We start from the raw sequence: 22,245 nt of genomic DNA on the forward strand, positions 1-22,245 counted from the left end.
CCAAATAATATCTTTTGAGGAAAATATAAAATTTCAACAAAATCAACCACTAAAGGCCAAATGTCCAAATTGTTGACAAAAATCAGCATTTTAATAGTGACTATAGATGTGACACTGATGGAATAATCTTCCCCCATGCTTGAAAATTGCAAAGAAAGCTGAGAACATTAAATACCTATATTAAAACTATGCATACACTTGGCATTTAAGTGACATTTAACCATTACCATACTTTATTTTTTTTTTTTTAAAGATTTATTTATTTATTTATACAAGCACTGGGTACAGTCAGAAGCGCGGGAGGGTGAGGGAATTCACCAGAGCCAGAGCGGGGAACAGAACAGGCAGAGGGACACGCCAGGAGAGGTCTGCGCGCCATGTGGGACCCTTACTGGTGGCCGGGGATCGAACCGGCGCTGCAGAGGCTACGGGAAGCTTTGCAGCCCAGCGCTCAACCGCTGGGCCACCAGGGCAGGCCCCATTACCATACTTTAAAAACAATGCATATTGGGCCTTCCTGGTGGCACAAGGGGTTGACGCAACCTATGAAGCTGTCCACAGCCTCTGCAGCACAAGTTCGATCCCCCAGCCGGCCAAGGAACAACCCACATGGTGCAGCAGACCTCTCCTGACTCACCCGCTGCTCTCCTCAGCAGTGTACTTTGGTCAATCTGCCTGTTTTGTTCCCCACTCTGTCCGTGGTGAATCTTCTCAACCCCCACACCTCTGGCCTGTACCCCAGCTCTTGTATGCATAAATAAATAAATCTTTAAAAAAATTTAAAAAATGCATCATTTCCCTCTACCATATAATAAAGACTGGGGAGGAATGAATTTAGTGGTTCAATTATAATTTTCAGAACACTGTTTCTTTGTTAAAACAGGCATAGGTGAAGAGTTTCTGTACCTCCATATACAAGTTTGTAAAACAGGCTACATTATGCTGTTTTTAGATTAACTGAATTCTAAATAAAAAATCCTAACAAAAACCTGATTCATTTGTAAGGACAAGATTTGGTTTGCTAGATATAACTATGTTATAATGAAATCTAGTTTGATTTTCTAAAATATACTTAGGGAAACATATATCAATAATTGTTTAGACATTTATGAAAATAAAGATTACTTAAACTTCATAAAGCACCCTGGTATGAACACATTATATGTTTACTGTTTTCTAGGATAAAGCAAGGAAGAGGGAAATACACCAGATACATCAATGAGCATTTCAACCTACCCTAAATAAGGTTCTTAATTCAAGATTTTTATACTTGAAACAGGTAAAATTATTTTCAAGAACATCTACCTAAAGTAGGTGCTTCAATTAACATTTTAGGGCCCCCAAATTACATTAACATAAGCAGTACATATGTGACCTTGCCACCAGCAAATACGAATTTTCATGTTAGTTTACAATTAGGCATGTCAAAATCTGGGTCATGTTCATTATGAACATGACTTTATGTTTCTATTTTATGTACACCTATTTTATGTATCACATCATTAAAGAAGCAAAGACATTAAATTTGTTAAGTATTTTGATATCTGTTTTTATATGATCAGTTTCCTTTGTAATCCTACTTACACTCGGCAGGGTAAAACATTGTTCTGAGAATTCCACCCATAGATCTCACACCTAACAACTAGGAAGTACATGGCACAAAAAAGGTTACAAATCCTTGTTCTAAACCTGCTATAAATCTTAGAAGGGTTAAGTTTAAAATGATTTATAGTGATTAGATAAGCAATTTAACTATCCAAAACCCGAAGTAGCCCTAGGGACCATTAAGTTTGCGATGAAGTAAATAATAATGACCTTTTTCATATTTCAGGCTGCTCTTTATTATGTATCAATATCTCAATATAGCTGATATTAACAATTTTATGAAACCAACTTATTATACCAACTCAAAGCCATAATTAAAAGGATATAGGACTCAAGAAGTAATTATTAATTTCCAAACCAGATTCCCTCATGAAATCATAAATAATGCTACAAGTTTTAGCAAATAACTCAAAACCAAGAAAAGTGTTATCTGTTGCCTATTTGAAAAAGCCAAGATAAAAGCGCAAAATGTACAGAAAAATTTGTGCCAACACTAGATCTCTGATTCAATCTTCATAATCATTAGTATTATCTGGGATTCAAGTCTGGCCTCCAAGGCCTGCATGACCTGACAATGCACAGATTTCCTTTCCCTAAGACTCTTGTCAGCCTATTATCACACCACAGTTGTTTCCATCTCCATACATACCTCCACTTTCTTATATGGAGCAACATACATTCCACCTGCCCTCAAGTTATATCTATGCAACCTTGGTTCTCATTCCCCTCCCCTGGTCTCATAGCTTTCCTGACCAACCAAGTTAGTACTCAGTTCCTCAATGGCTCCATAACTGTTATATTTTTCAAAAGTCTTACTGTTCACTAAGGGCAGAACCTAAAGTTGATTAAAGAACACGAAGTCAAAAGCTAACTGGTTAATATGGGTAAGAGAATATCTAAAACTGCTACTAAACTAACATGCAACTCAAAAAGTCAAACCATGATAATGAAGTCATTTCTTCTTAGAAATGTCTTGTCATTTGCCTGTAAGGCAGAAAAGCAAAGTAAAATACACAATGCTATTCAACCACACAAGTCACTTTTTTCCCAATTTTAACCACCACCCAGGGTGAGTGATTCTACATTATCAATTGACATATTACCTGTTAATTCCTAATTTCAAGACATTAGTTTTACTATTTTCCTTCACTGGAATTTCCATTCTTTTCCCCATATACGTAAGTTTTTCAAGGCACAGTTCAAGATCCACCCCTTCCATAAAACCTTCCTTTCCCCAGAGAATAAGATTACACTCTCCCTAATTTAACGTTTCCAAGACAAAGGCAAAAATGGTCTCATCACTTGTCATGGAGTACATTTGAGTGATTAAATAAATCACAATAACTAAAAACCACAGGGAGGGGAGTAAAGCTGTTCCAATCATGAAAGATATGCTCGACTATAGTTGTGAACAAAAAATGCAAATATAAGGTTATAATTTACAGTTCACAAATCTATGATAACCCTGAGGTTATCCAAAACACTGGTGGCAAAAGAATTATGTACATTATTCTGATGATAGGACCAGGGCTTTTGACCAGATGGCAATATTGGGCTGTGACCCCAAAAATGTTGGCTACTGGTCCAGGCAGTAAATTTCCCAGATTATCATCCAGGTCTAATTATTTGGCTATGAGGCACAGCTGATGGGTTATATCTAATGAACTACATGTCAAAATACCTAACTAGATAATCTGTGAGTGGCCTCCAGACCTCTTAAAAGTTTCAAATTTTTATTTTTTAAAGCATACTAAAATATACGGAATGGTCTGAGTAATTAGAATAAAGCTACATAAAGGTACCGAGAAACTTGGTCTGCTAAAGCAAAGCAGAGGACATAGAGGGGGAAAAGGCCCAGATCTTACCCTCAAAGAACTTAAAATCTACCAAGGGCTATTACACAAGTAATTACAACAAGGCAGAAGGTAGTCACAACTTCTTTTAAGTTCAAAGAGAGAGACATGACAACTTTTTGATCTGGAGATGAAGAAAGGCAACTGTACTAGACACTGAAGAATGAGAAGGATTTAAATTAGTAGAAATGGAAAGGTGGGTGAAATGTGATGAAAATCAAGGGTAGCAAAGACTGAAAGGATAAAATATAAGAACACCAATTTCCCATGAAAAGCATCCTTCCTTCTTAAGAAATGGATTCTATGCAGGAGCCCTTGCAAATTTAAGGGCCTTGAAGCTACTTAGAAGTCTTGGGCCAATGGTTTCCGGGCATACTATCAGGGTGCATGGGATTAAAAATAAATAAATAAAAACCAAAAATCACATCACACAACAGTGATACACACACACACACACACACACACACACACACACACAGCAATATACCTAATGTTGCAGTCCAGTTGTATATGGGAAGCTATAATATAGTAACTTAACTTTGCTTTCAAAAATTGCTGAAATGGGATAGGTTTATAAAACTGTGGTGTCTTTGATGTAACTGTTAAGTACTTGTGAGTTTGCCCAAAAAAAAAAAAAGAAAAGAAAAGAAAAGGAAAGATATGTTTTGTTTCTGTTCAAGTTGTATTATTCCGCATCCCAAAAAAGGATAAAATTTTGAAATCAGGAATGAATAAATCAAAAGAGAATCCCAACTCTGATAATGAAATAAAGAAAAAGTAAACGAAAGAGAATCAGATTTTTGTTAGAGACTGGAGACAGAAGCACTTCTTAAAATAATCAGAGTTAGACTGGGTTAGACTGGAATGGAAGCTTAGAACCCAGAGTTCTAAGGGTTGTCATGAAAGTTTAGACCAAAGAAAATTAAAAGAAAGAATTCAAATAAAACTTCTTGATACAACTAGGTTAGATGAAACTGATTAGGAATAGCCTATATTCACACATCTCAATTTACATACAGAAATTATCAAATTAATAGTCTAAAAAGGACAAGTTGAAGTATACATAAAAATAATTTTTCCCGGAGAGTTTGCTGATGGGGTAACAAAATATTTTGAAATATAATGCATATTCAGCACCTGAAGAAATTTGTGGCATCATGCCAGATATTTTGAGGATTCAATGTGAAAGGACACAATAGTAAAACAAGCGTGTTTCTTATAAGGAACAGGAAAAGAACAGGAAACCAATTCTTACGAAGTGGGCAAAGCCACACCTCTCTGGAAAGTGAATTTGCTAATTAAACATCAGGTAGCCACAGAATGTTCATATTTTTCTTTCTGAAAGCTCTACATGATCAATTTTGTTATCCAGCATCTATCAGTCAAAATTTTATTAACATCAACTATTTATGACAACTAGTAAAGGGATGTTACGGTATGGTACAACTGGTCTTCAAAGAGTAAACATCAATTTCCCCCATAGATATAGAAATTTCTAAGCTTTGAAATGAAATTTTAGCTTTTTAAAACTGGGAATTTACATTTATGTTCTAGTCTAAAATTAAGTAGTATCAGAAATTCATAGCCCATCAAACAGCTTTCCAATCATGAGAGATAGCATGTGGTGCTTAACCAGATAGGATAGCTACCTGCCTCCTTTCTGTAATTTAATTGACAGCTGATTTTCCTTAAAAAAAAGGGGGGGGGGCAAGAAAAGAAATAAAAAGAAGACTCCGTAAACCCTACAGTCATACTATGCCTTCAAAACCATAAGGTACAGATAAAAAATTTTCTAGGACTTATAAATAAAAGAGCCAAGAAATTTCACTGTAGATTTTATGTTGAGTGATTTGAATGTATTTTCCCCAATCACATTCTAAATCTTTTGAAAGTATGAGGTACATTTTATTCTGTAGTAACTCAATTAAAAGACATGACCAATAAGACCTGGCACTGGACTCCTTACACAGGTAGATAACAGAATTTACTATTTTAAAAGCAAAACAAACCAACAGCATCGCAATCACATTAATCTTCAGATAAGCTTAATTAAACATCCAAAAGAATTTTGCACCCATTCCCTGAGACCTGGAGTGACAGAAAAGCTAAAGAACATGTAGAGCAGGATGAACTCTTGCTGGTAAGTTAGACAAAAACCAGCTTCTTGAGGGGAAGATACAAAGGCTTTATAAACCCACTTCACAGTTGGGCAAGCTAGTGATAGCCTACACTGAAGCCACCCTCCTCCCATTCCCCATTCTTAGTTACTTGATTAATGCACTGGTTGGAAGGGAGAGTAGAGAGAGTGACAGAGACACACACAGTACCTGTTGTTGAGAATTGTAGTCAAAAAGTCCCACAGTTGCTGCTGCTGAGTCCACAGGTACCTGCGTGCCTGAATAATCAAATTGAAGAGGCTCCATGCCCACATGTTCCATGGGGTCCAAGGGGACACTCTGGGACTCCATGTTGGAGAAATCCTCCACAGGCTTGGCACCATTGGTGCTGGTCAGCTGGGCTAAGCCCTCAGAACCATTCTGGTTTGGACCCAGAAGATCCACTTCATTAGCAGAGTTCTGGCAATTACCAGGGGTACGGCTAAACAGAGAAAGTAAAGGGCATTAAACCTTTTTTTGTGTGGGGGAGGGACACTACAGCAACCCAAGTTTAAGGACAATTCCCTAGACATAGTTCATTATCAATAGTAATAGTACTTAAGTCTGTTTCTACAAAATAACCAAATTCTTTATGGTGCTTTTCATGCTATAACCTGTAAAATGACTCTTCTATTGCTTGCCTTCCCACCACAACCCACCCATTATATTTCTATTAACTGATTAATTTATAGTCCCTTTATCCAAGAGATCCAGATTAGAGAAACATTGGATGAACTGGAAAAATCACCACCTATGGCATCCATGACAACAGAGATCCCAAAACACAAACAGTAAAATATTCCCCCTAAAGGCAACATCTATCTACTCCTTAAACAGAGCCAATAGAAAACATAATTTCTAAGAAATTCCACATCTGAGACTAAATCTATTTAAAAAACTTTTATGTATTATTGAGATACTACTGACCAATGCTAAAACTGTCTCCCCTACAACCTTCCTAAGAAACCAGAAGACCATTACAAAATAGTACAAAATAAATTAATTATCTAGGATATGCCCCTGCTAAAGAGATAATTCCAAGAATTAAAACTTATGTGAGGATATAGTATATCCAAACCACAATACTTTTAAAAAGAAAGGGGACACTATTAATAAATATTCTGGGACACAGGTATAAAACAAGTACTGTCCTGGGTAATCCAGAACACATTATCACCCTATGTGAAAGGACTATAGGATTATAAGATCCCATGTCAGACAAATGGAGACTATCCTAGTCTCAGGAGAGTTCAGCCTAATGACTACATTCTTCATGCCTAAAAGAAATTCTGTATTGGGTACAAATTAAAGCGATTGTCATGTTCCTTCTCACACATACGCACACAAAGACAGACACCCACCACATCATCACTAGCAACATCACCACCACCGCCATCACCACCACCATGTGGACCCAAAATCAAATACCATAATGCTCCATGCTCGAGATTTAGGGTGGAAGCACCACCCAAACTCATCTGAAAGACCTTAGGGGTTCATGTTCATTAATCACTACCTCACAGTGTTCCACAGACTAACTGTATACACCCACAAAACACAAAAATTAGATGTGAAATGCTAAGCAACTGAATGTTCTACAAATGGTAATCTAATCTAAAATACATTTTAATTTTTATTTTGGGGTTTATATTAGGGTTAAGATGGGAATTTATATTCCCATCTGTATGTACACAGACACATTAATTTTAGAATAACACAAATTATCCAACATTAAATTTTAACCTATATATCACTGACCAAAGATTTTTATATTTTTAAAGTTATATACCACCACTAAATGTTACCTATATAAATGAATATTTGCCAAATGTGAGTGACAACTGTACAATATTATTTTATGCTGTGTATATTAATTTAGAGGGTAAACCTGCTTATCAATCATAACCAGAGAGATGGAATGAGAGGCTTTCCTGGTTCTTCAAGTCGGGAAAATGATACCTGACCCATCTACCTCAAAGGGAGCTTAAGAGTGGCAACCGAAATAATACGTAAGTCCTTAACTGATTTTCCCTCTACTCTAATACCCCAAAGGGTTATGATGTACTGCCACTACTATGATTCTCTAAGATGGTGATTTGAGAGAAACTTGGGGAAAGTCCCAAGACACCCAATTCCAGGATATTTGAGAAACACTGAAAATATCTTTATGGAATCATCCTGCCAAGTATATAGCCCTATACAAATGCAAAATCTATCATTTTGTCAAAGCACCAAGCACTGGTAGCTCTTAGAATATTTCACATTATCAGTTAATTTATAATTTTTTTGGGGATGGCCTCCATTAGAAACAATTATTAAAATGGACACACAAGGAGGGGAAGAAAAATTAAAATTAAAATAAAACTAAATTAAAACAAAAACCCCATAGACCCCATTTAAAAATCAGAAGTGTAAAACATACAAACCTAAAATCTTTGACGTCTGCATCAATCCCATTCTGCACTGGCAAACCATTGGTCTTGTCCATCACATCACCCTCCTCCTTCAAATCTCCTAGCTTATCTCCATCAAACGTACCCTTGTTCTTCTTTTCACCTTTGTCGTTTTCATCACTGTCTGCATCCCTTGGGCCCTGTTTAAAAAATAGCTTCAGCTTCACTAATCATCATTAACTAGTAATAGTGGGCAACCACTATGGACACCAAACTACTCTAAATGCTAATTAAAACAGGACAGTGTCTGTACCCTTTCAAGACATTACAATCTAGTCAACAAACAACACAGAGGCAGAAACACTGCAGAAAGTCTTGCCAAATGGGGGAAGACAGACATACATTTATGTTACAAAGTTTAAGACAGTCTTAACATACCCAATGTCCCACCACCCCATTTTTCCCTTTCTACCAAATGCCCAGCTACAACTTTTTATCTCTAAGCTCTACTTCTCTATTCTCAAATCTATCTCTATACACTAGCATGACTCCTAATAAGACCCAGGTATGGCAGCTAGTAGCATAGAGGGGAAAGTGTTAAACCTACTAAAATAATTTCCTACTTCACCACTGTCCTATGTAAATTCCTCCCATACTTCCATTGAGCTACATGTGAGATGACATCATTCCAATTCAATTATTTTACAGTTTATCTTGGAATATATGACCTGCCAATTTACACCACCGCTACCCCTATATCTCATGCTTTATTCCATCAAAAATTCACCAAACATCCTTTAATTTTTTTAATCCTTCAAATCATGTTAATCTAACTGAAATTCTTTTACTGAAAGTACTCTAAGATATTTATCTGTTGTCTTTCATTATTTACTGTCCCATGCCAGATTATCTTGAGTACATGGGAGAATGTTGAGTTGGAAGTGATTCAACAGGATTTAGCTCTGATGTGTTTCAAACTGCAAAGGTCGAAAAACTGGGCTAAAAGAATTTATATTTTGTCATTTATGCTGATGTGCTGTCTTCTAAGGAAATTATATCTATGTTCTCTTATCAACATCTAAAGTTAAGACTTGAACATAGAAAACAAATGTTTTCTTATTTCCAAAAGGAAAAGAAGATTTAGTATAGTGTCTTATTTCCAAAAGGAAAAGAAGTTTGGTATAGTGTCTTGACCTGTACAGAGAGCTCTGCAGAATCTTACCAAAGGATAAGTAACTTTTACTTATCTAAAACTAGAGAGAGGCACCACTGGCTCCTGGTTTAACGAAGAAACAAGTACACCTGGACCAAGTTAAAGTTCCTAGTAAAAGGCAAGATGGAATCAGAAGATGATGAGAGCTGTCGTACTGCATTTCCAGGCACCAAAACCACATTTCACTGGGGAAAAAGCAACATTGGAGGCAGAGCAACACTTACATGGCAAGCAAGTATGTAGGCCTGCAGATGTAAAATAAACAGATGCTCTCAGGGTAATTCTTAGAGATCACTGCTCTACAAAGGTAATTCATGAATCCTTTCAACTACCAGTACAGAGCCCATTTTGGTTTCACATTCATTTTCTGTTCAAATGAAACAGAAAAGCAAAGATTTCACGGCTAATGTGTACAAAGGACCACATGTGAGAAGGAACTTAGAAAAAATACACAACTCAGTTTCAAGTGGCATCAAAATGATAAATTATGGTTTGGGTAGCCATTAAAATATGACTTTCAAAGCAGAATCTTCAAAGTGTCTTCAAAATTTAAGGTTGTTATTGGTTCAAAAGGAGAGAATGATAGCAAATTAAGCACCACATTGAGGTATCAAAACAGAGATGGAAATATGACAGAAAAGATCTTATTTAAGCTCTCCAGAGACAGCAGCTCCCTCCTACTGCAACGTAAAACTGAGAGAAGTTGTGTATTCACTGTCATAGCCCCACCACTGAACTCAAATGCCTGGCATTAGCTCAGAGTATATGAAAGGAAAAAATGATTTTTAAAAAATCCTGCAAAACCAAACTGCTAAAAAGAAGAAGGATCTATCCATTATTGGTATCAGATAACAGTACAAGAGGCTGTGATACGGTTTAGATGACAATTCCACCTGATTTAGACATCATTTATATCAATAATAAGAGTATTACAAGGATCATTCCACTAAACACCTATATAATCTTAGCTAAATGAAAGGGGGGGAGAAAAAAAAAAATCAAGTCACTAGAGCAGTTCAGTTCTAATTCACAAAAATTTGTTCAAAGATCTACTGGACAAATTAGAAGGAAATGGGATGAAGAAGCAGTAAGAAGTTTCACCAACAAGCAAGAAATCTGGCTGACAGGAATAGTTATTTGACTCATCAAATTAACACTGATATCTTTCCTCAGTGACCCTTTATAAGGACTTCCTTGAAAGCTGCTTAGCCCATCTCTAAGCCAATGCTCCGGCAGGAAATCTTAGGCACTGATATTTATGTTTCTAATTATAATTCCAAGGGCTACATTTTTAAAGATGCCCATGGGATGAGCTATTTTTCATCAATACTATGTAGAACATTCATATAAAATTGCTACCTGGTTTTCTACTCTGAATAAGCAATTAATGCCTCAGCAGAATAGTAGGCTCCTTCTATTCAAAAGAGGGGGACCAAAGGGATGCTTTTATTTCTTGATCCAGTTGGGCTACATGGCTTTATTTTGCAGAAATTCATGAAGATTTCTGTACACAGCTAATAGTTCAATATAAAGTTTACCTTAAGGAAAAAATTTCAGTCAATCAACCACAACCCTAAAGAGTCAGATTTCTGAATGACACCAAGAGCACAGTGGGAAGCCATTCTCCCAAGTCTGTTATTAAAAGAGAATACAAGGGTTTGTGACCATAGAAAGAAATGTAAAGAACCTGGACAGAGAAGAATAGAGACTATGAGCTGGTAATTCTTACAGGGTTTTTAAATGTCTTTAACATTTAAGTATTCACAGCTATGTGGTCTTTAAGAAATACTAATCCAGACCAAGGAGAACCTACATACTATGTCAACTACTAACACTTCTAGTTAACAGGACATTGGACAGGTCATTAAACCTGAGTCTTAGTTTTCTCCTCTATAAAGCAGGAATAATTTTGTTTACAACAGAGTAGTTATGAACATCAACGAAATGATGCATGTGCATAATCATTTTTTATAAAGCATAAATCATCTTATACAAATATATTAGTAAAAGCTATAGCTTTCTATAGATGCATTGGATAGTATTTTCGTAACCTTACCTAGGACATCAAGTTTATTCATCTTAAATCCCCTACTTAGGTGGTTTAACGCAAGTAAATGTATAGTCAGGGACTCTCCCAAGGACACTGTCAGTTTTCACAATACAAAATGCTTGACTGTTTGGCATCAAACATTGCAATCTGATTTAATTGGCCCATAGTGGCTCCCATAAACATTACAAAAAGCTTCTCCAGTAACTCCAATAAGCACTCACGATTGAGAAATCCTATGGCTGAATCTAACATAAGGCTCATAAAAGTAGACTTTATGTTATGCTTTTTTGTCACATTACCTAGAACACAACAGTACTGAAAAAAGTCTACTAGCTAAATGAAAGGAGAAAAAAAGGGATTAAAAGCATGGTTTCATTGTGGATTTCTACAGGTGAATGTTAACCCAAAGTTGCAGTACTCAAACACAGGCTTCAGCTTCAGAAAGTGCTCACAATGCAGGTGGCTCAATAAAAATCTCAAGAGTGAGGTCAAGAAGGTTTCTGAGAAATGCCACATCTATATAGATGGAGAAATCTGTTCCACTACTAGACATCAAAAAAAACTGAGTGAATAGATGGACAGAAGACAGATTGCAAAGACAAGAGTCCATCCATTTTTGGCTCAACTTCCTCAAAAGCCTCATATAATAGGGAATACCTATTAATTCTGAATGAAGACAGAGAAATGAGAATTTAATTTCTCCTCTTATTATAGTGATTTTACCAGATGGCAGAAGTGACATTTAATGAGATTTTCCTCCCTTCTTTCCAAAAAGGAATTATTTTGCCTATCTGCTTTACATACTGCATCCAAAAACCTTAACACAAATTACAATAATGGTCTCTCCTATGTGCACTTGCCTGTTTTTCACAAAATGCTAAAAAACTAAAATGTCGATTTCCTTTAAAGATCACCTTACAGCTCCACTGGCAATAAAAAATTTCTTATATTAACACTGAGTAAAAGTTTAAAATGACTAGTCATATGAATTATACTTTTTAAATTTATCTTACTGTGAGGCACTCAACTAGTAAACAGGCCAGTAAAGCATAGTAGAAAGCAATATAGCTAAGATCTAAAACAGTCAATAGAACAAAGTTCAAATTCAAGTCCCAGCACTTCCCTTCTAATCCTCATTTTTTTCTCATCTATAAATTCAGAGACAAACTATCTACCTCAAAGGATTGTTTTAAGCATTAAATAAGGTAAATTATGAAAGTGCATTTTTTTTAAATTGTTAAAACTACTTTATCCAGTTTTCACACCCCACTCCAAGCCTTTTTTCAGACACACCCACACCGCCCACATTCCCCCAAAGCTTCGAAATCGCTAGACATCCTTTGTTTCCCCCAAGAAAGAAATTAAGGCTCTAATCATTAGGTTTCTTTTCCTCTGGTTTTTCTAAGATGTAAGTAATAAATCAAGCTGTAGACTAACACATTTCATTGAATCTGACATCACTTTATAAGACACATTATTTTATATGCTGTTAAAAAGGAAATGACTGGCCTGGCAATTAAACTATGACATACTATGACCTTAAAATGCATCCCAATTTAAAATGATGAAAGTGGGGAAATGTGCATTTCAGAAACAGTGAAACATGGGACATGTCAAGCACTGTACATATAATCACTCGATTTCTGGTATGCAGAAAGGTAAAGAAAGTGTTCTCCTTTGCTGTGAACCATCAGATTCAGGAAAAAAAAACAAGAAATCTTAAATGTGTAGAATGGTGTTTTTTGTTATTACAGAGATGGAAGCGAAAAGATAAGATTTTCTGAATTATTGTAATCTTTGTATCTAGTCAGTGTCTAAAAGCTCAATGCCACCAAGCAGAGCTTATAGATTTCTTGCTCAAGGGAAGCTCAAATCTGAAAGATTCCTGTAATGAACATTTCTGAATTTGATCCATAGCATCCTGGTGATTTTATCTTCCAACAAAATTGTTTTATAGCACTATTTACCAAACCTTAATGTGTATACAAATCACCTGAGGGTCTTGTCAAAATGCAGATTTTGATTCAATAAGTCTGGGTAAGATCTGAGATTCTGCATTTCTAATAAGCTCTCAGGTGATTGTAATGTTATTGTTCCACGGACTCTGTGGAGAAAGATTTTATAAGGTTTACAAACCATTTATTTACACACACACACACACACACACACACACACAATAGCCATATGAATCAGACTTTGTGAGTTGTAATTACTCATTTTTCAGATGATGAAATTAATGCCCAACTGAGATTCAAGCCCCCAACATCTGCCTGCATCACACTGCAAAAAGTTCTTATATAAAATCAGTTACGTAGTAATTGCTATCTAAAACAAATGCAGTGGGGGGGTGGGGGGCGGGAGGGGAAGGATTGGGGTCAGAATGGGGCGTTTGCAATTGTATGGGGGAATATAAAAATAAAATTTAATATTTAAAAAAAAAAAAAACAAAAAAAACAAATGCAGTGAAGACTAGCAAAGTCAAGTTTTGTGACTCAAACAATTGTTCTGAGTGGTCATAATGCAACCAGTCTTTACAGACAAGTAGAAAGGCTATCCCATGATATCTTTTTTTTTTTTTAATTGCTCTTTCAAAGGGTTAGAGAGGTCTTTACCCAATCAAAGTCTAGGGTGGTATTCTCATTTCCCTAGGCATAACAAACAAAAATGGCAGAAAGTATGATGCACTTCTCTTGTAGCAAGGCTTCAATCTATTTGAGGACCTACAGCAAAGTCCTTCAATGGCTAATTTACATAATGGATCTAAAAATACAGTAGTAATATGTGATTTTACAACTCCTTTAAACCATGCTTGGAGTTGGGGGGGGGGCTGTCTTATTCCAGGTGAAAGGGGGGAATACAAAATGAAAACAAAATTAAAGACTTGATTCTGGTGTAAGTGCTATTCTGAGTTTTCCTATTATTTTGAAAACTTCTGCCCTTAAGTATGTGATTTGCATGTAAAATACAACCAAAACTTAACCATGGATGCTAAGCCTGAAAGTAATCTTATCATAGAGGCCGAAACTACTAAACTGAGAAGATTTGTACAATCAAAGTAAACTAAAGAAAATCCAGGAAAGCTGAACAAAGAGTTAAATATCCTCATTCAAGCTGTAACTAGGAAACAGCCTTACTGAAAATGGAAACCCATTTAGAACGGTAGATTACTTTAGTTCTAAACCACCTTCAACTGAAAAAGTTAATCGGAGTCTGGATTACCAGTGGTCAGTATCTGAGAATGACCCGTTAGTGCTTGCTTTCAGGTCTCAGGAGAATAAAATAGAGCTGTTCCATGGCTTACTAAAGGGAAGTGTTGGTACAATCAAAAAGTAAAAACATCTGGATGCTCTGACCCATAAATCAACAAGTACTACTCTTCAGAAAGAGCAGATATTTTCTCTTGTTTGGACTCTGAACTCAACTCTCTGAATAACAGAGTAGATCTGGAAAAAAGGGGGGGGAAATCTCACCTTTTCCAAGAAGATGCATACAATATTATGATAAGCATTAAGTGATTCATGTGTCCCTGACCACAGTTTTGCTCAACTGTCATCCTAACCAACAGGCAGAGGAAAGCCAGAGTCATAAGAACAGCAGGATACAACCACAGAGCTGAAAAATAGTTCACCAATAATCAGGCCTGCATCCGCCAAAAGACTGGAGACACCAATATGAACAGTCTTCCTGTATTATCCTCTAGATGCAACTCAAAATATACTTCATTACCCACAACCTGGAAGCTGAAACACAGACTTGGAGACTTCGCCTTTATTTTTATACAAATCTCAGAAACTCAACAAATAACCTGTTAGTTTCATTTTCTGACCTCTAGCCTTAAGCTTTAACTCCCTCTGGTCACAATTAAGTAAAAGAGTTAAAAATCAGTCTCCATGGACACTATAGATGAAAGCCACTTTTACTAAATGAATGAATGCAAGACACAGAATGTAAAAGGTAGTTTTGTCATAAAAATAAGTCTAATAAAATAACTTTTAAAAAAAGAAAAAGAAGCAGTAATAGTAATTCATCTCAGCATTTTATCTTTCTCCTAATTCCAATTATTTTTCTGCCTCCACAAACTTCAGAGTAACTGAGGTACTTGCCTCCTGGCTAATGTACAAGAATTTGAAATCAGTCACACAAGACAGAGAATTCACAGCAAGAGTGATACAGGTTCCATTTCCCCACACTAAGAACTTACCTATGAATGATGCAAACTTTTCTCCCATAGTAGCTGAAAGTAATAAACAGTAACCAGAAGGCAACACTTCCTCTAATGAATCTGCACTCATGAGATGAAGAAAATGAGGACAGAAAAGGAGGTATGTTTGGAGATACAGTCAAAGAATAGAAGTATAAAGTATAATCTTCCCGTGACACAATGGACGAATACTCATTTGGCATGATGCTGTTCATCACACCCAAAGGGGAGATCATGTTCTTTCCAAGCAGCCTCTTGGAAGGTTCAGTAAAAAGAACCCTTTTCCTTTATGATCCACTAAATCTGACCTATGTCCTTCCTTGCAGGATCAAAAGACACAGAAGCATTCAGGTCATCATTGGAATGATTAGTAATACTAAAGACTTAAGACAAAGTCCCAGTTTAATCCCCTAATCTTACTAATTGTTATAAAAATAAATGCTCTTCTGACTAAATTCCTCAACCTTCTAGGTGTGGAACTGGGAAAAATCCAGTCTCCTGAATTCAAGTTCATTTCACTTTACTTTGTTCAGTTTTTCTGTGGAATTAAATGCTCTAACCACTTATCAAGTGTCACTGTTAGGTGAAGCGTCATCTTGACATGCCTAAAGTAAAGCTAAATGCCATGTAACTTCTAGTGACAAGTCACCTGTCCTCATCCAATCAAGCCAATAACATTCTTTTAATAATGTCTACTAACATTATCAAGTAACTGCAACTGACACTTGAGGAAGCTGCACTGAAAAATGAACTAAAGGAAGTTTAAAGTAGAAGGATACCTAGCAACAGATGAATGACCCCCCCCAAAAAAAAAGAATCAACACCAAATGTTATAAAATAAAGATAATAAGACAGTTACAGAGGCTATCAATATCATTTGGGAGGAAGAAGGTCCCACAAATGACTCCCAACAGGTAATATTAGCCCAAAAAGACTTCAGGGAGAAGGGGTTTGGTAAGTGACAAAACAAGTTGAATCAGGAGGTAAAAGAGGAAAAGCAGATTCAGGATGCCTCTCCAGACCTTCCTGGCTGTGACAGGAATATATATAAACCAGTCACAGAATAAGGAAGATTCAAGTGGAAATGCATGTCAAGACCTCTAGGTCTAGAAAGCCAGTGATATAAGAAAGAACTAGTTTTGAAAAATGCTATCAAGTATCAAAGATGCATTAGGAAGACTGCATTTTTATACAAATCTCAGAAACTTAAGAGGTAATAAGGTAGAGACAGAATAATGATGAATCCAAAAAAGGGCAGATAAAGAGTTAACATACCATCTAATTTCCTGCTTGGGTGTGAGAAGCAAAGTTATTCAAGGAGGGTCAAAGATTTTTCCATAGTTAAAACCTACCCAGAGAAACAAGAATGATCCTACATATTTGATCCTTTTTAAGGATTCTTGGGCAAATGCTCTCAGAGGTCTGAAATCCCTCCTGATATCTGATATCCTAGTTGTTGCTTTCTTATTTGTATTCCTCTTGTTTTTACTATTTCTTTTTCTTTCTTCCTTCTTTTTTTTTGCCAAATTAAAATGGTGTTTTCTGGTTGATCAATGAACAGAGATCTAGTCTTCATTTCTTAATCACATTACTCAATGTCCCCAAAAATCATTTCTCTATTTTTAAAAAGTTTAGTTTACATCTCCTACTGTATTTACTGAGATCTGATTACAATAAAGTAGTTTAAAATACCCTCTAATTATTGCTATAAATATCTAAGGAAACTAAACAGGCATGTCTTGCTTTATGGGGGTAAAAAGAGAGAGATATAGGAACAAGTTCCTCGAGCCAACTTACAAATCCTCCTTTTCTTAGACAGGAATCGCCCGGGGATGAGCTCAACACATACTCCACCATGCTAACGCCTAGTCCCCCACTCTCCGACCGTGGGGACAGTACAGAATTGACCTCACTGTTCACATGGAAACTCTGACCAGGTCTTCTCTGCACCATGATTGGCTGGGAAACTGAATGATCTACAAAAAAGATACACAAGCATGATACAGTGCAGCCAGAGGCTCAAACAAATTATGAGTGATGTCTCATGGATAAACCAATGACTAGGAATCAGGAAACCTACATGGTCAGTTGAGCCAAAACCTCCTTTTGCGTTTTCCCCAAAGTATAATATTCTACATGAGGTAAGGAAACTAAACACACCCTCTTATATCCAGGATAGCAGAGCAATACAGCAGTTCATGTAACTGGTTTAATCTAGTTTAGTGGATAAAATTAACAATTACCCTTTTCAAGAATTTCTTTTTAATATACTTTATTAGTAATATTACTATAACAAAATGTGGTTTTACTGCCCTTTTTAGAATCAACAACATAATTTGATCTTTTCTGATGACTCAGTGTCATCTGAGATTCCATTCTTACATTGCGCTGTAACAGCACATCAGCTTTGGGATTTTCTGTCCCCTTCCTTCCTTATCACCTGTCATTTCTGTCTGCTGTCAGTGTTTCTACCTCTAAAATTCTTCCCCTCCCATCTCAAAGGTAGTCTGTCAGAAAAGCACCTGTGCCCAGTGACTTTAATTGGCCCAACCACATTTATGGATTGGTCATCCCATACAAAGTACACGGGGGTAAAGGGAGGTAAAAGAAACATCAACTTCAAATGGCAGGCATGGATTTTCTAATTCCAAGTATGCTGACAACAATACAGAACAAGAAGTTATACCTGAAATTATGGTCATTTCAAATAAGACCATTTCCCTGTGGCTAGCACTTCAATAAAATACTGGAAGACTTGATTTTGTGTTAATTGTATTTTAATAAATTACATCATATAAGCTCCTTCATGGCAATTATACTACAAGACAGGACATTGCTTGACATGCTTGTGTCACTGAAGTAAAATTCATGACTTGCCAATTGCTGAGGAAAGGAGCTCTAAGACAGGCATAAATCACAGTACAGATTGCTAGATCTAGATTACCTGATGTTCCCCAGGCACTGTCTCGCCATTGATCACCCAGGAATATTCCTTTTGGTCCATCTTTGCTGGATTCATCTGTTTCCCAAAACTTTTTACCTGGCAAGAGCTGCTGCAAATTAAAAATAATAGATGCTTTTAAAGAATTCATAAAGGATGAAAGTACAGCAGTCAACACTTTCTTTTAGACACGGGTACTGAAGATGCTCACGTGCCCTGAAGGTCTTTAATTACAGTGTTCTGACTACACAGACTGTGGCCAGAGCACTACTATGTATTTGGTAAAAGACACAAAGTCCTAAGGCAGGGGGTCTCAGCTTAAATATCTAAAATTATTCACTTAAACCATGCCAAGATTTTTAAATGGGAAAGGAGAACAATATTAGATCTATTAACTACTGCTTGATAAGAAGAAGTATCTACGATTACCAAAACGCTTCTGCCTGCCTACATGTATGTATTCTAACTGACCACAGTTATTCAACCTGGACCATGAACTCAGACCCCAGCTATGGAATGCTAGAGGCGACCCCCCCATCCTTCATACACAGAGATTCTGTTAACTAAAACGCTCTCATGACCAGAAAGAAAAAAAAAAAAAAAAAAAAAACTTCCCAACCACAATATTAACCTGGTGCAAGATTTTGGAAAGACAGGACAATTATTCTCATTTCTGGAAGGGAAATAAAATCTCCTAACCTCAGTTCATTTAAACAATACCAAGTTATGTCATTAAAGTGATTTCACAAGACAGTCTACATTTCAAGGAAATGTAGGGATCGCGCTGGGCTGTACCAATATGTGAACTTTAAACTAGTTTCAACTAAAGAAATTCAAAGTACCCTTCATACAAAACAAGTACAAGATCAAAGATCTAGTGATAGGGTTACAAGGTAAACCCTCATTAGATTTTCAATCATTCTTCATGGTAGTCACCAGTTTTACTCACTAAATTGTCCTTCATATTTCTTCCTGTGATTATATTTTCCTTTCAGCTGTTACTCTGAAAACAAACTTTTAAGTTTGAGATTGCACTTAATCACTGCTTTTGAGCATAAAAAAGCTCACCCAGAGAGCGGAGGAACAGAACAAAACCAAAGCACAAAACATTTGCTCTCCTCCTTGACAATAAAGATTTATCTTTCCAATTTATAACCCAATGACAAAGGAGGAGCAACTCAACTTTGCCCTCATAGTCTGGGTTTCTCAGCATAATTTTAATCTAGCTCTATAAACCTGTCTGGTGATATGGGCTACTACCTGCACCAAGCAGTTTCCCATATATTTTTCTCTTCAGGATGTCTGCTGTTTTGTAATTCCACAAGATCATGAGAGAAGATATATTCTGATCTGACATTTAATTGCCCAGTCCCTTAGATTTACTTGAAGATGAGTAGTTATAAGCAGTCAATTCCTAATGTGCCCCTCAAGTGTACTCTTTGATGGAAATAAGGACAAGCCGGTCTGTTCACCTGAAGGCAGATGGAGGGGACAGGATGGGAGCAAAAGCCCAGACCTTAAATAAGCAGTGCAATCAGGAAGCCCTGGACTAGACAACTTTGGTGTGTCCTAGGACAAAGTGCTGTACTCCCTTAGGCCTCATTCTCTTTGAAGGAAGTATTTTTCAGGTTGTAACAACAGAGATAAATGCCCAGCACAATGCCTACCACATAGTAGGATTTCAATGAATATATTCAGTGACAGCACATCAGGGCAAAGAAGCTGCAAATTACAAAAGGGACAGAGAAAATTAATATGTACTACAAGTTCAATTCAACAATTCTTTTTTTTTTTTTTACTTATTTTCTTCCTATTTAGTCTCAAAATGCCCTCTCACAGTATTACAAATAAAATTTTTCCTTGATAATACTCTTTCCGACTAACATTTTCATTTTTCTCCCGTATTCTGTAGGCAGTGCGAGCAAACAGTAACCTAGACAAACTTTTCTTGTATGTACCATTAAAATATAAGCACAAGAGACACCTCACTTGGTTAATTTTACTCTCCACATAATGGTGAAAAGAGTAAAGATGATCAAAAATATTCATCACAGTGTTCAACCCTCTCTACACAAATTTGGAAATCTTTATTCAAAATCCAGGGATGAGTTTCTATAAGTAACAGCCTCCATGTGCAAACATAGTCTGTCCCTAATTTGTCAAACTGCTTACTGAAAGCGGCAGCCCTTGAACTCAAGGTTTTCAAAATGACTGTTGGGAGTCTGTCCTCTTCCACGGTAGCTTGCTAGGTTGTCATAACATGCAAAGCCAGCCAAAGCAGGTGAATATACAAGCAAGGCTGTTTGAGATGAAACTTTCTTACAAGGAAGTAACAATACAGCAAACATGTAGCAAGGTGCTAAGAAATGGCTATCTTACTTCAATGTAGTAACAGACTCAACAAGTTTCAAAAAATACACCCAAAAAGTCCAGAGCCTTGCCAAACACCAGCCATAGCTCCCACTATTAACAGCTTAAATAAAAATCCTAAATAGATGCTACAAACAGCCCAAACAGTAGAAGAACTCAATGTGCTTTGGCAAAGTGTGCTGAGAAGAACTAAGTATTATCAATGATAACAGCAGAGGCTAAAAAGGCAAGTTTGTTAGAGATAAAGACAAAGATGGGCAAAGAGGGTGGCAGCATGTTGATTATGGGAGGAGAAAAAAGGTGGAACCTATGAGCTGCAAGAGTGTTCTGCAAATGGGAAGGAAAGTAAAACACTAAAACCAAGGTACTTGGGCAAAGATAAAAACAAATTTAGCAATGCTCTCAGTCTCTGGACCTTACTTATATTGAACCTAGCACTTCTCTTTCCTCCAAAACATACTCATGCCACCTCCTCAGACGTAATTACTCAATAAATCTAATGACCTCTGCCTCCCAGTGCTAATGCCCCTATATAACCCCTTTTCCCTACCTGTAGGGCTGGATCCCAACTTGCTTCTAAGGAGTAACACAAACTTTCAAGATCATGTTACAAAAGGCTAACCTCATTAGTGCTTCTACTCTTCTTTTGCCTGTTTGCTGTCATCTATCCTGCTCTCTTCCTTGCTCACTTTGATGAATCTAACTAAGTTGTGCACTGCCCTATAGAGAAGTCCACATGGCGAGGAACCAAAAGAGGTCTCTGGACAACAAATAATTCACTAGGAAATCAGTTCAACAACCAGGTGCACCTTAATCCTGACATTAATGAGGAGAGTGAGCCTAGAAGCAGATCTTTTCCCAAATGAACTTCTGAGATCACTGCAATCCAAGTGAAATCTTGACTGATGCTTTGTAGGGACCCTGAAATAGAAGACCTTGGGAAGTTATCATTGGGTTCCTGACCTGAAAAAACCTATAAAGCTTAAACCCCTGTGTTGTCTTAAGCCATTAAATTTGGGGGTAATTTGTTAAATAGCAATAAATGGGTAATTAATAGGTATGAATGTGGAGGTGTTGTTTTCTTCCATTCAAACATTTAACAGTATTTTCAAGAAATACTTGTTCCATTTCTAATATTCAAAATCCATGTGCTTTTCAATTTGGAAAAAATTGAGTCTGTTCCGTTTCATGCTCTCCCCTGCTACATGTTTGCTGTACTGTTATCTCCTTTTAAGAGAATTTAGCCTAGAAACAGCCTTGCTTATTGCCCTTCTGTATTAAAAATGACTGACTTTTTAAATGTTACAAAATTTAAAAAGTCAAACACATTAAGCTTACTGTGATTTAGCAACAATCACATATTCAAGAGTCAACTAAAATAAAGATATTAACCCTTTGCACTCCGAACCATTTTACGATATTTTGATTTAATTTCTTGTACCATTTCAAGATAAAACTTCAGG

The 22,245-nt window shown here is 36.5% G+C and overlaps 1 protein-coding gene across 12 annotated transcripts in view; it reads right to left on the minus strand.

Annotated features, from left to right (window-relative positions):
- The window catches only part of PUM1 (pumilio RNA binding family member 1), a 115,052-nt gene that overhangs the window by 45,180 nt on the left and 47,627 nt on the right, over nucleotides 1-22,245 (minus strand). For 9 of the 12 annotated variants that reach the window (XM_037498692.2, XM_037498691.2, XM_037498698.2 and 6 more), the window contains exons 4-7: nucleotides 18,416-18,524; nucleotides 17,269-17,447; nucleotides 8,041-8,207; nucleotides 5,786-6,056 (exon numbers count right to left, since the gene is read on the minus strand). In XM_037498692.2, coding sequence (XP_037354589.1) covers nucleotides 5,786-6,056; nucleotides 8,041-8,207; nucleotides 17,269-17,447; nucleotides 18,416-18,524 — 726 coding nt within the window. The remainder of the gene's footprint in view (nucleotides 1-5,785; nucleotides 6,057-8,040; nucleotides 8,208-17,268; nucleotides 17,448-18,415; nucleotides 18,525-22,245) is intronic. The other 3 variants (XM_037498696.2, XM_037498697.2, XM_054691345.1) reach the window with 2 other exon arrangements.

The sequence above is a fragment of the Talpa occidentalis genome, unplaced genomic scaffold, assembly GCF_014898055.3.
Source record: "Talpa occidentalis isolate TD23 unplaced genomic scaffold, MPIMG_talOcc4v2.1 talOcc4.9, whole genome shotgun sequence".
In the NCBI taxonomy this organism is placed as follows: Eukaryota; Metazoa; Chordata; class Mammalia; order Eulipotyphla; family Talpidae; genus Talpa; species Talpa occidentalis.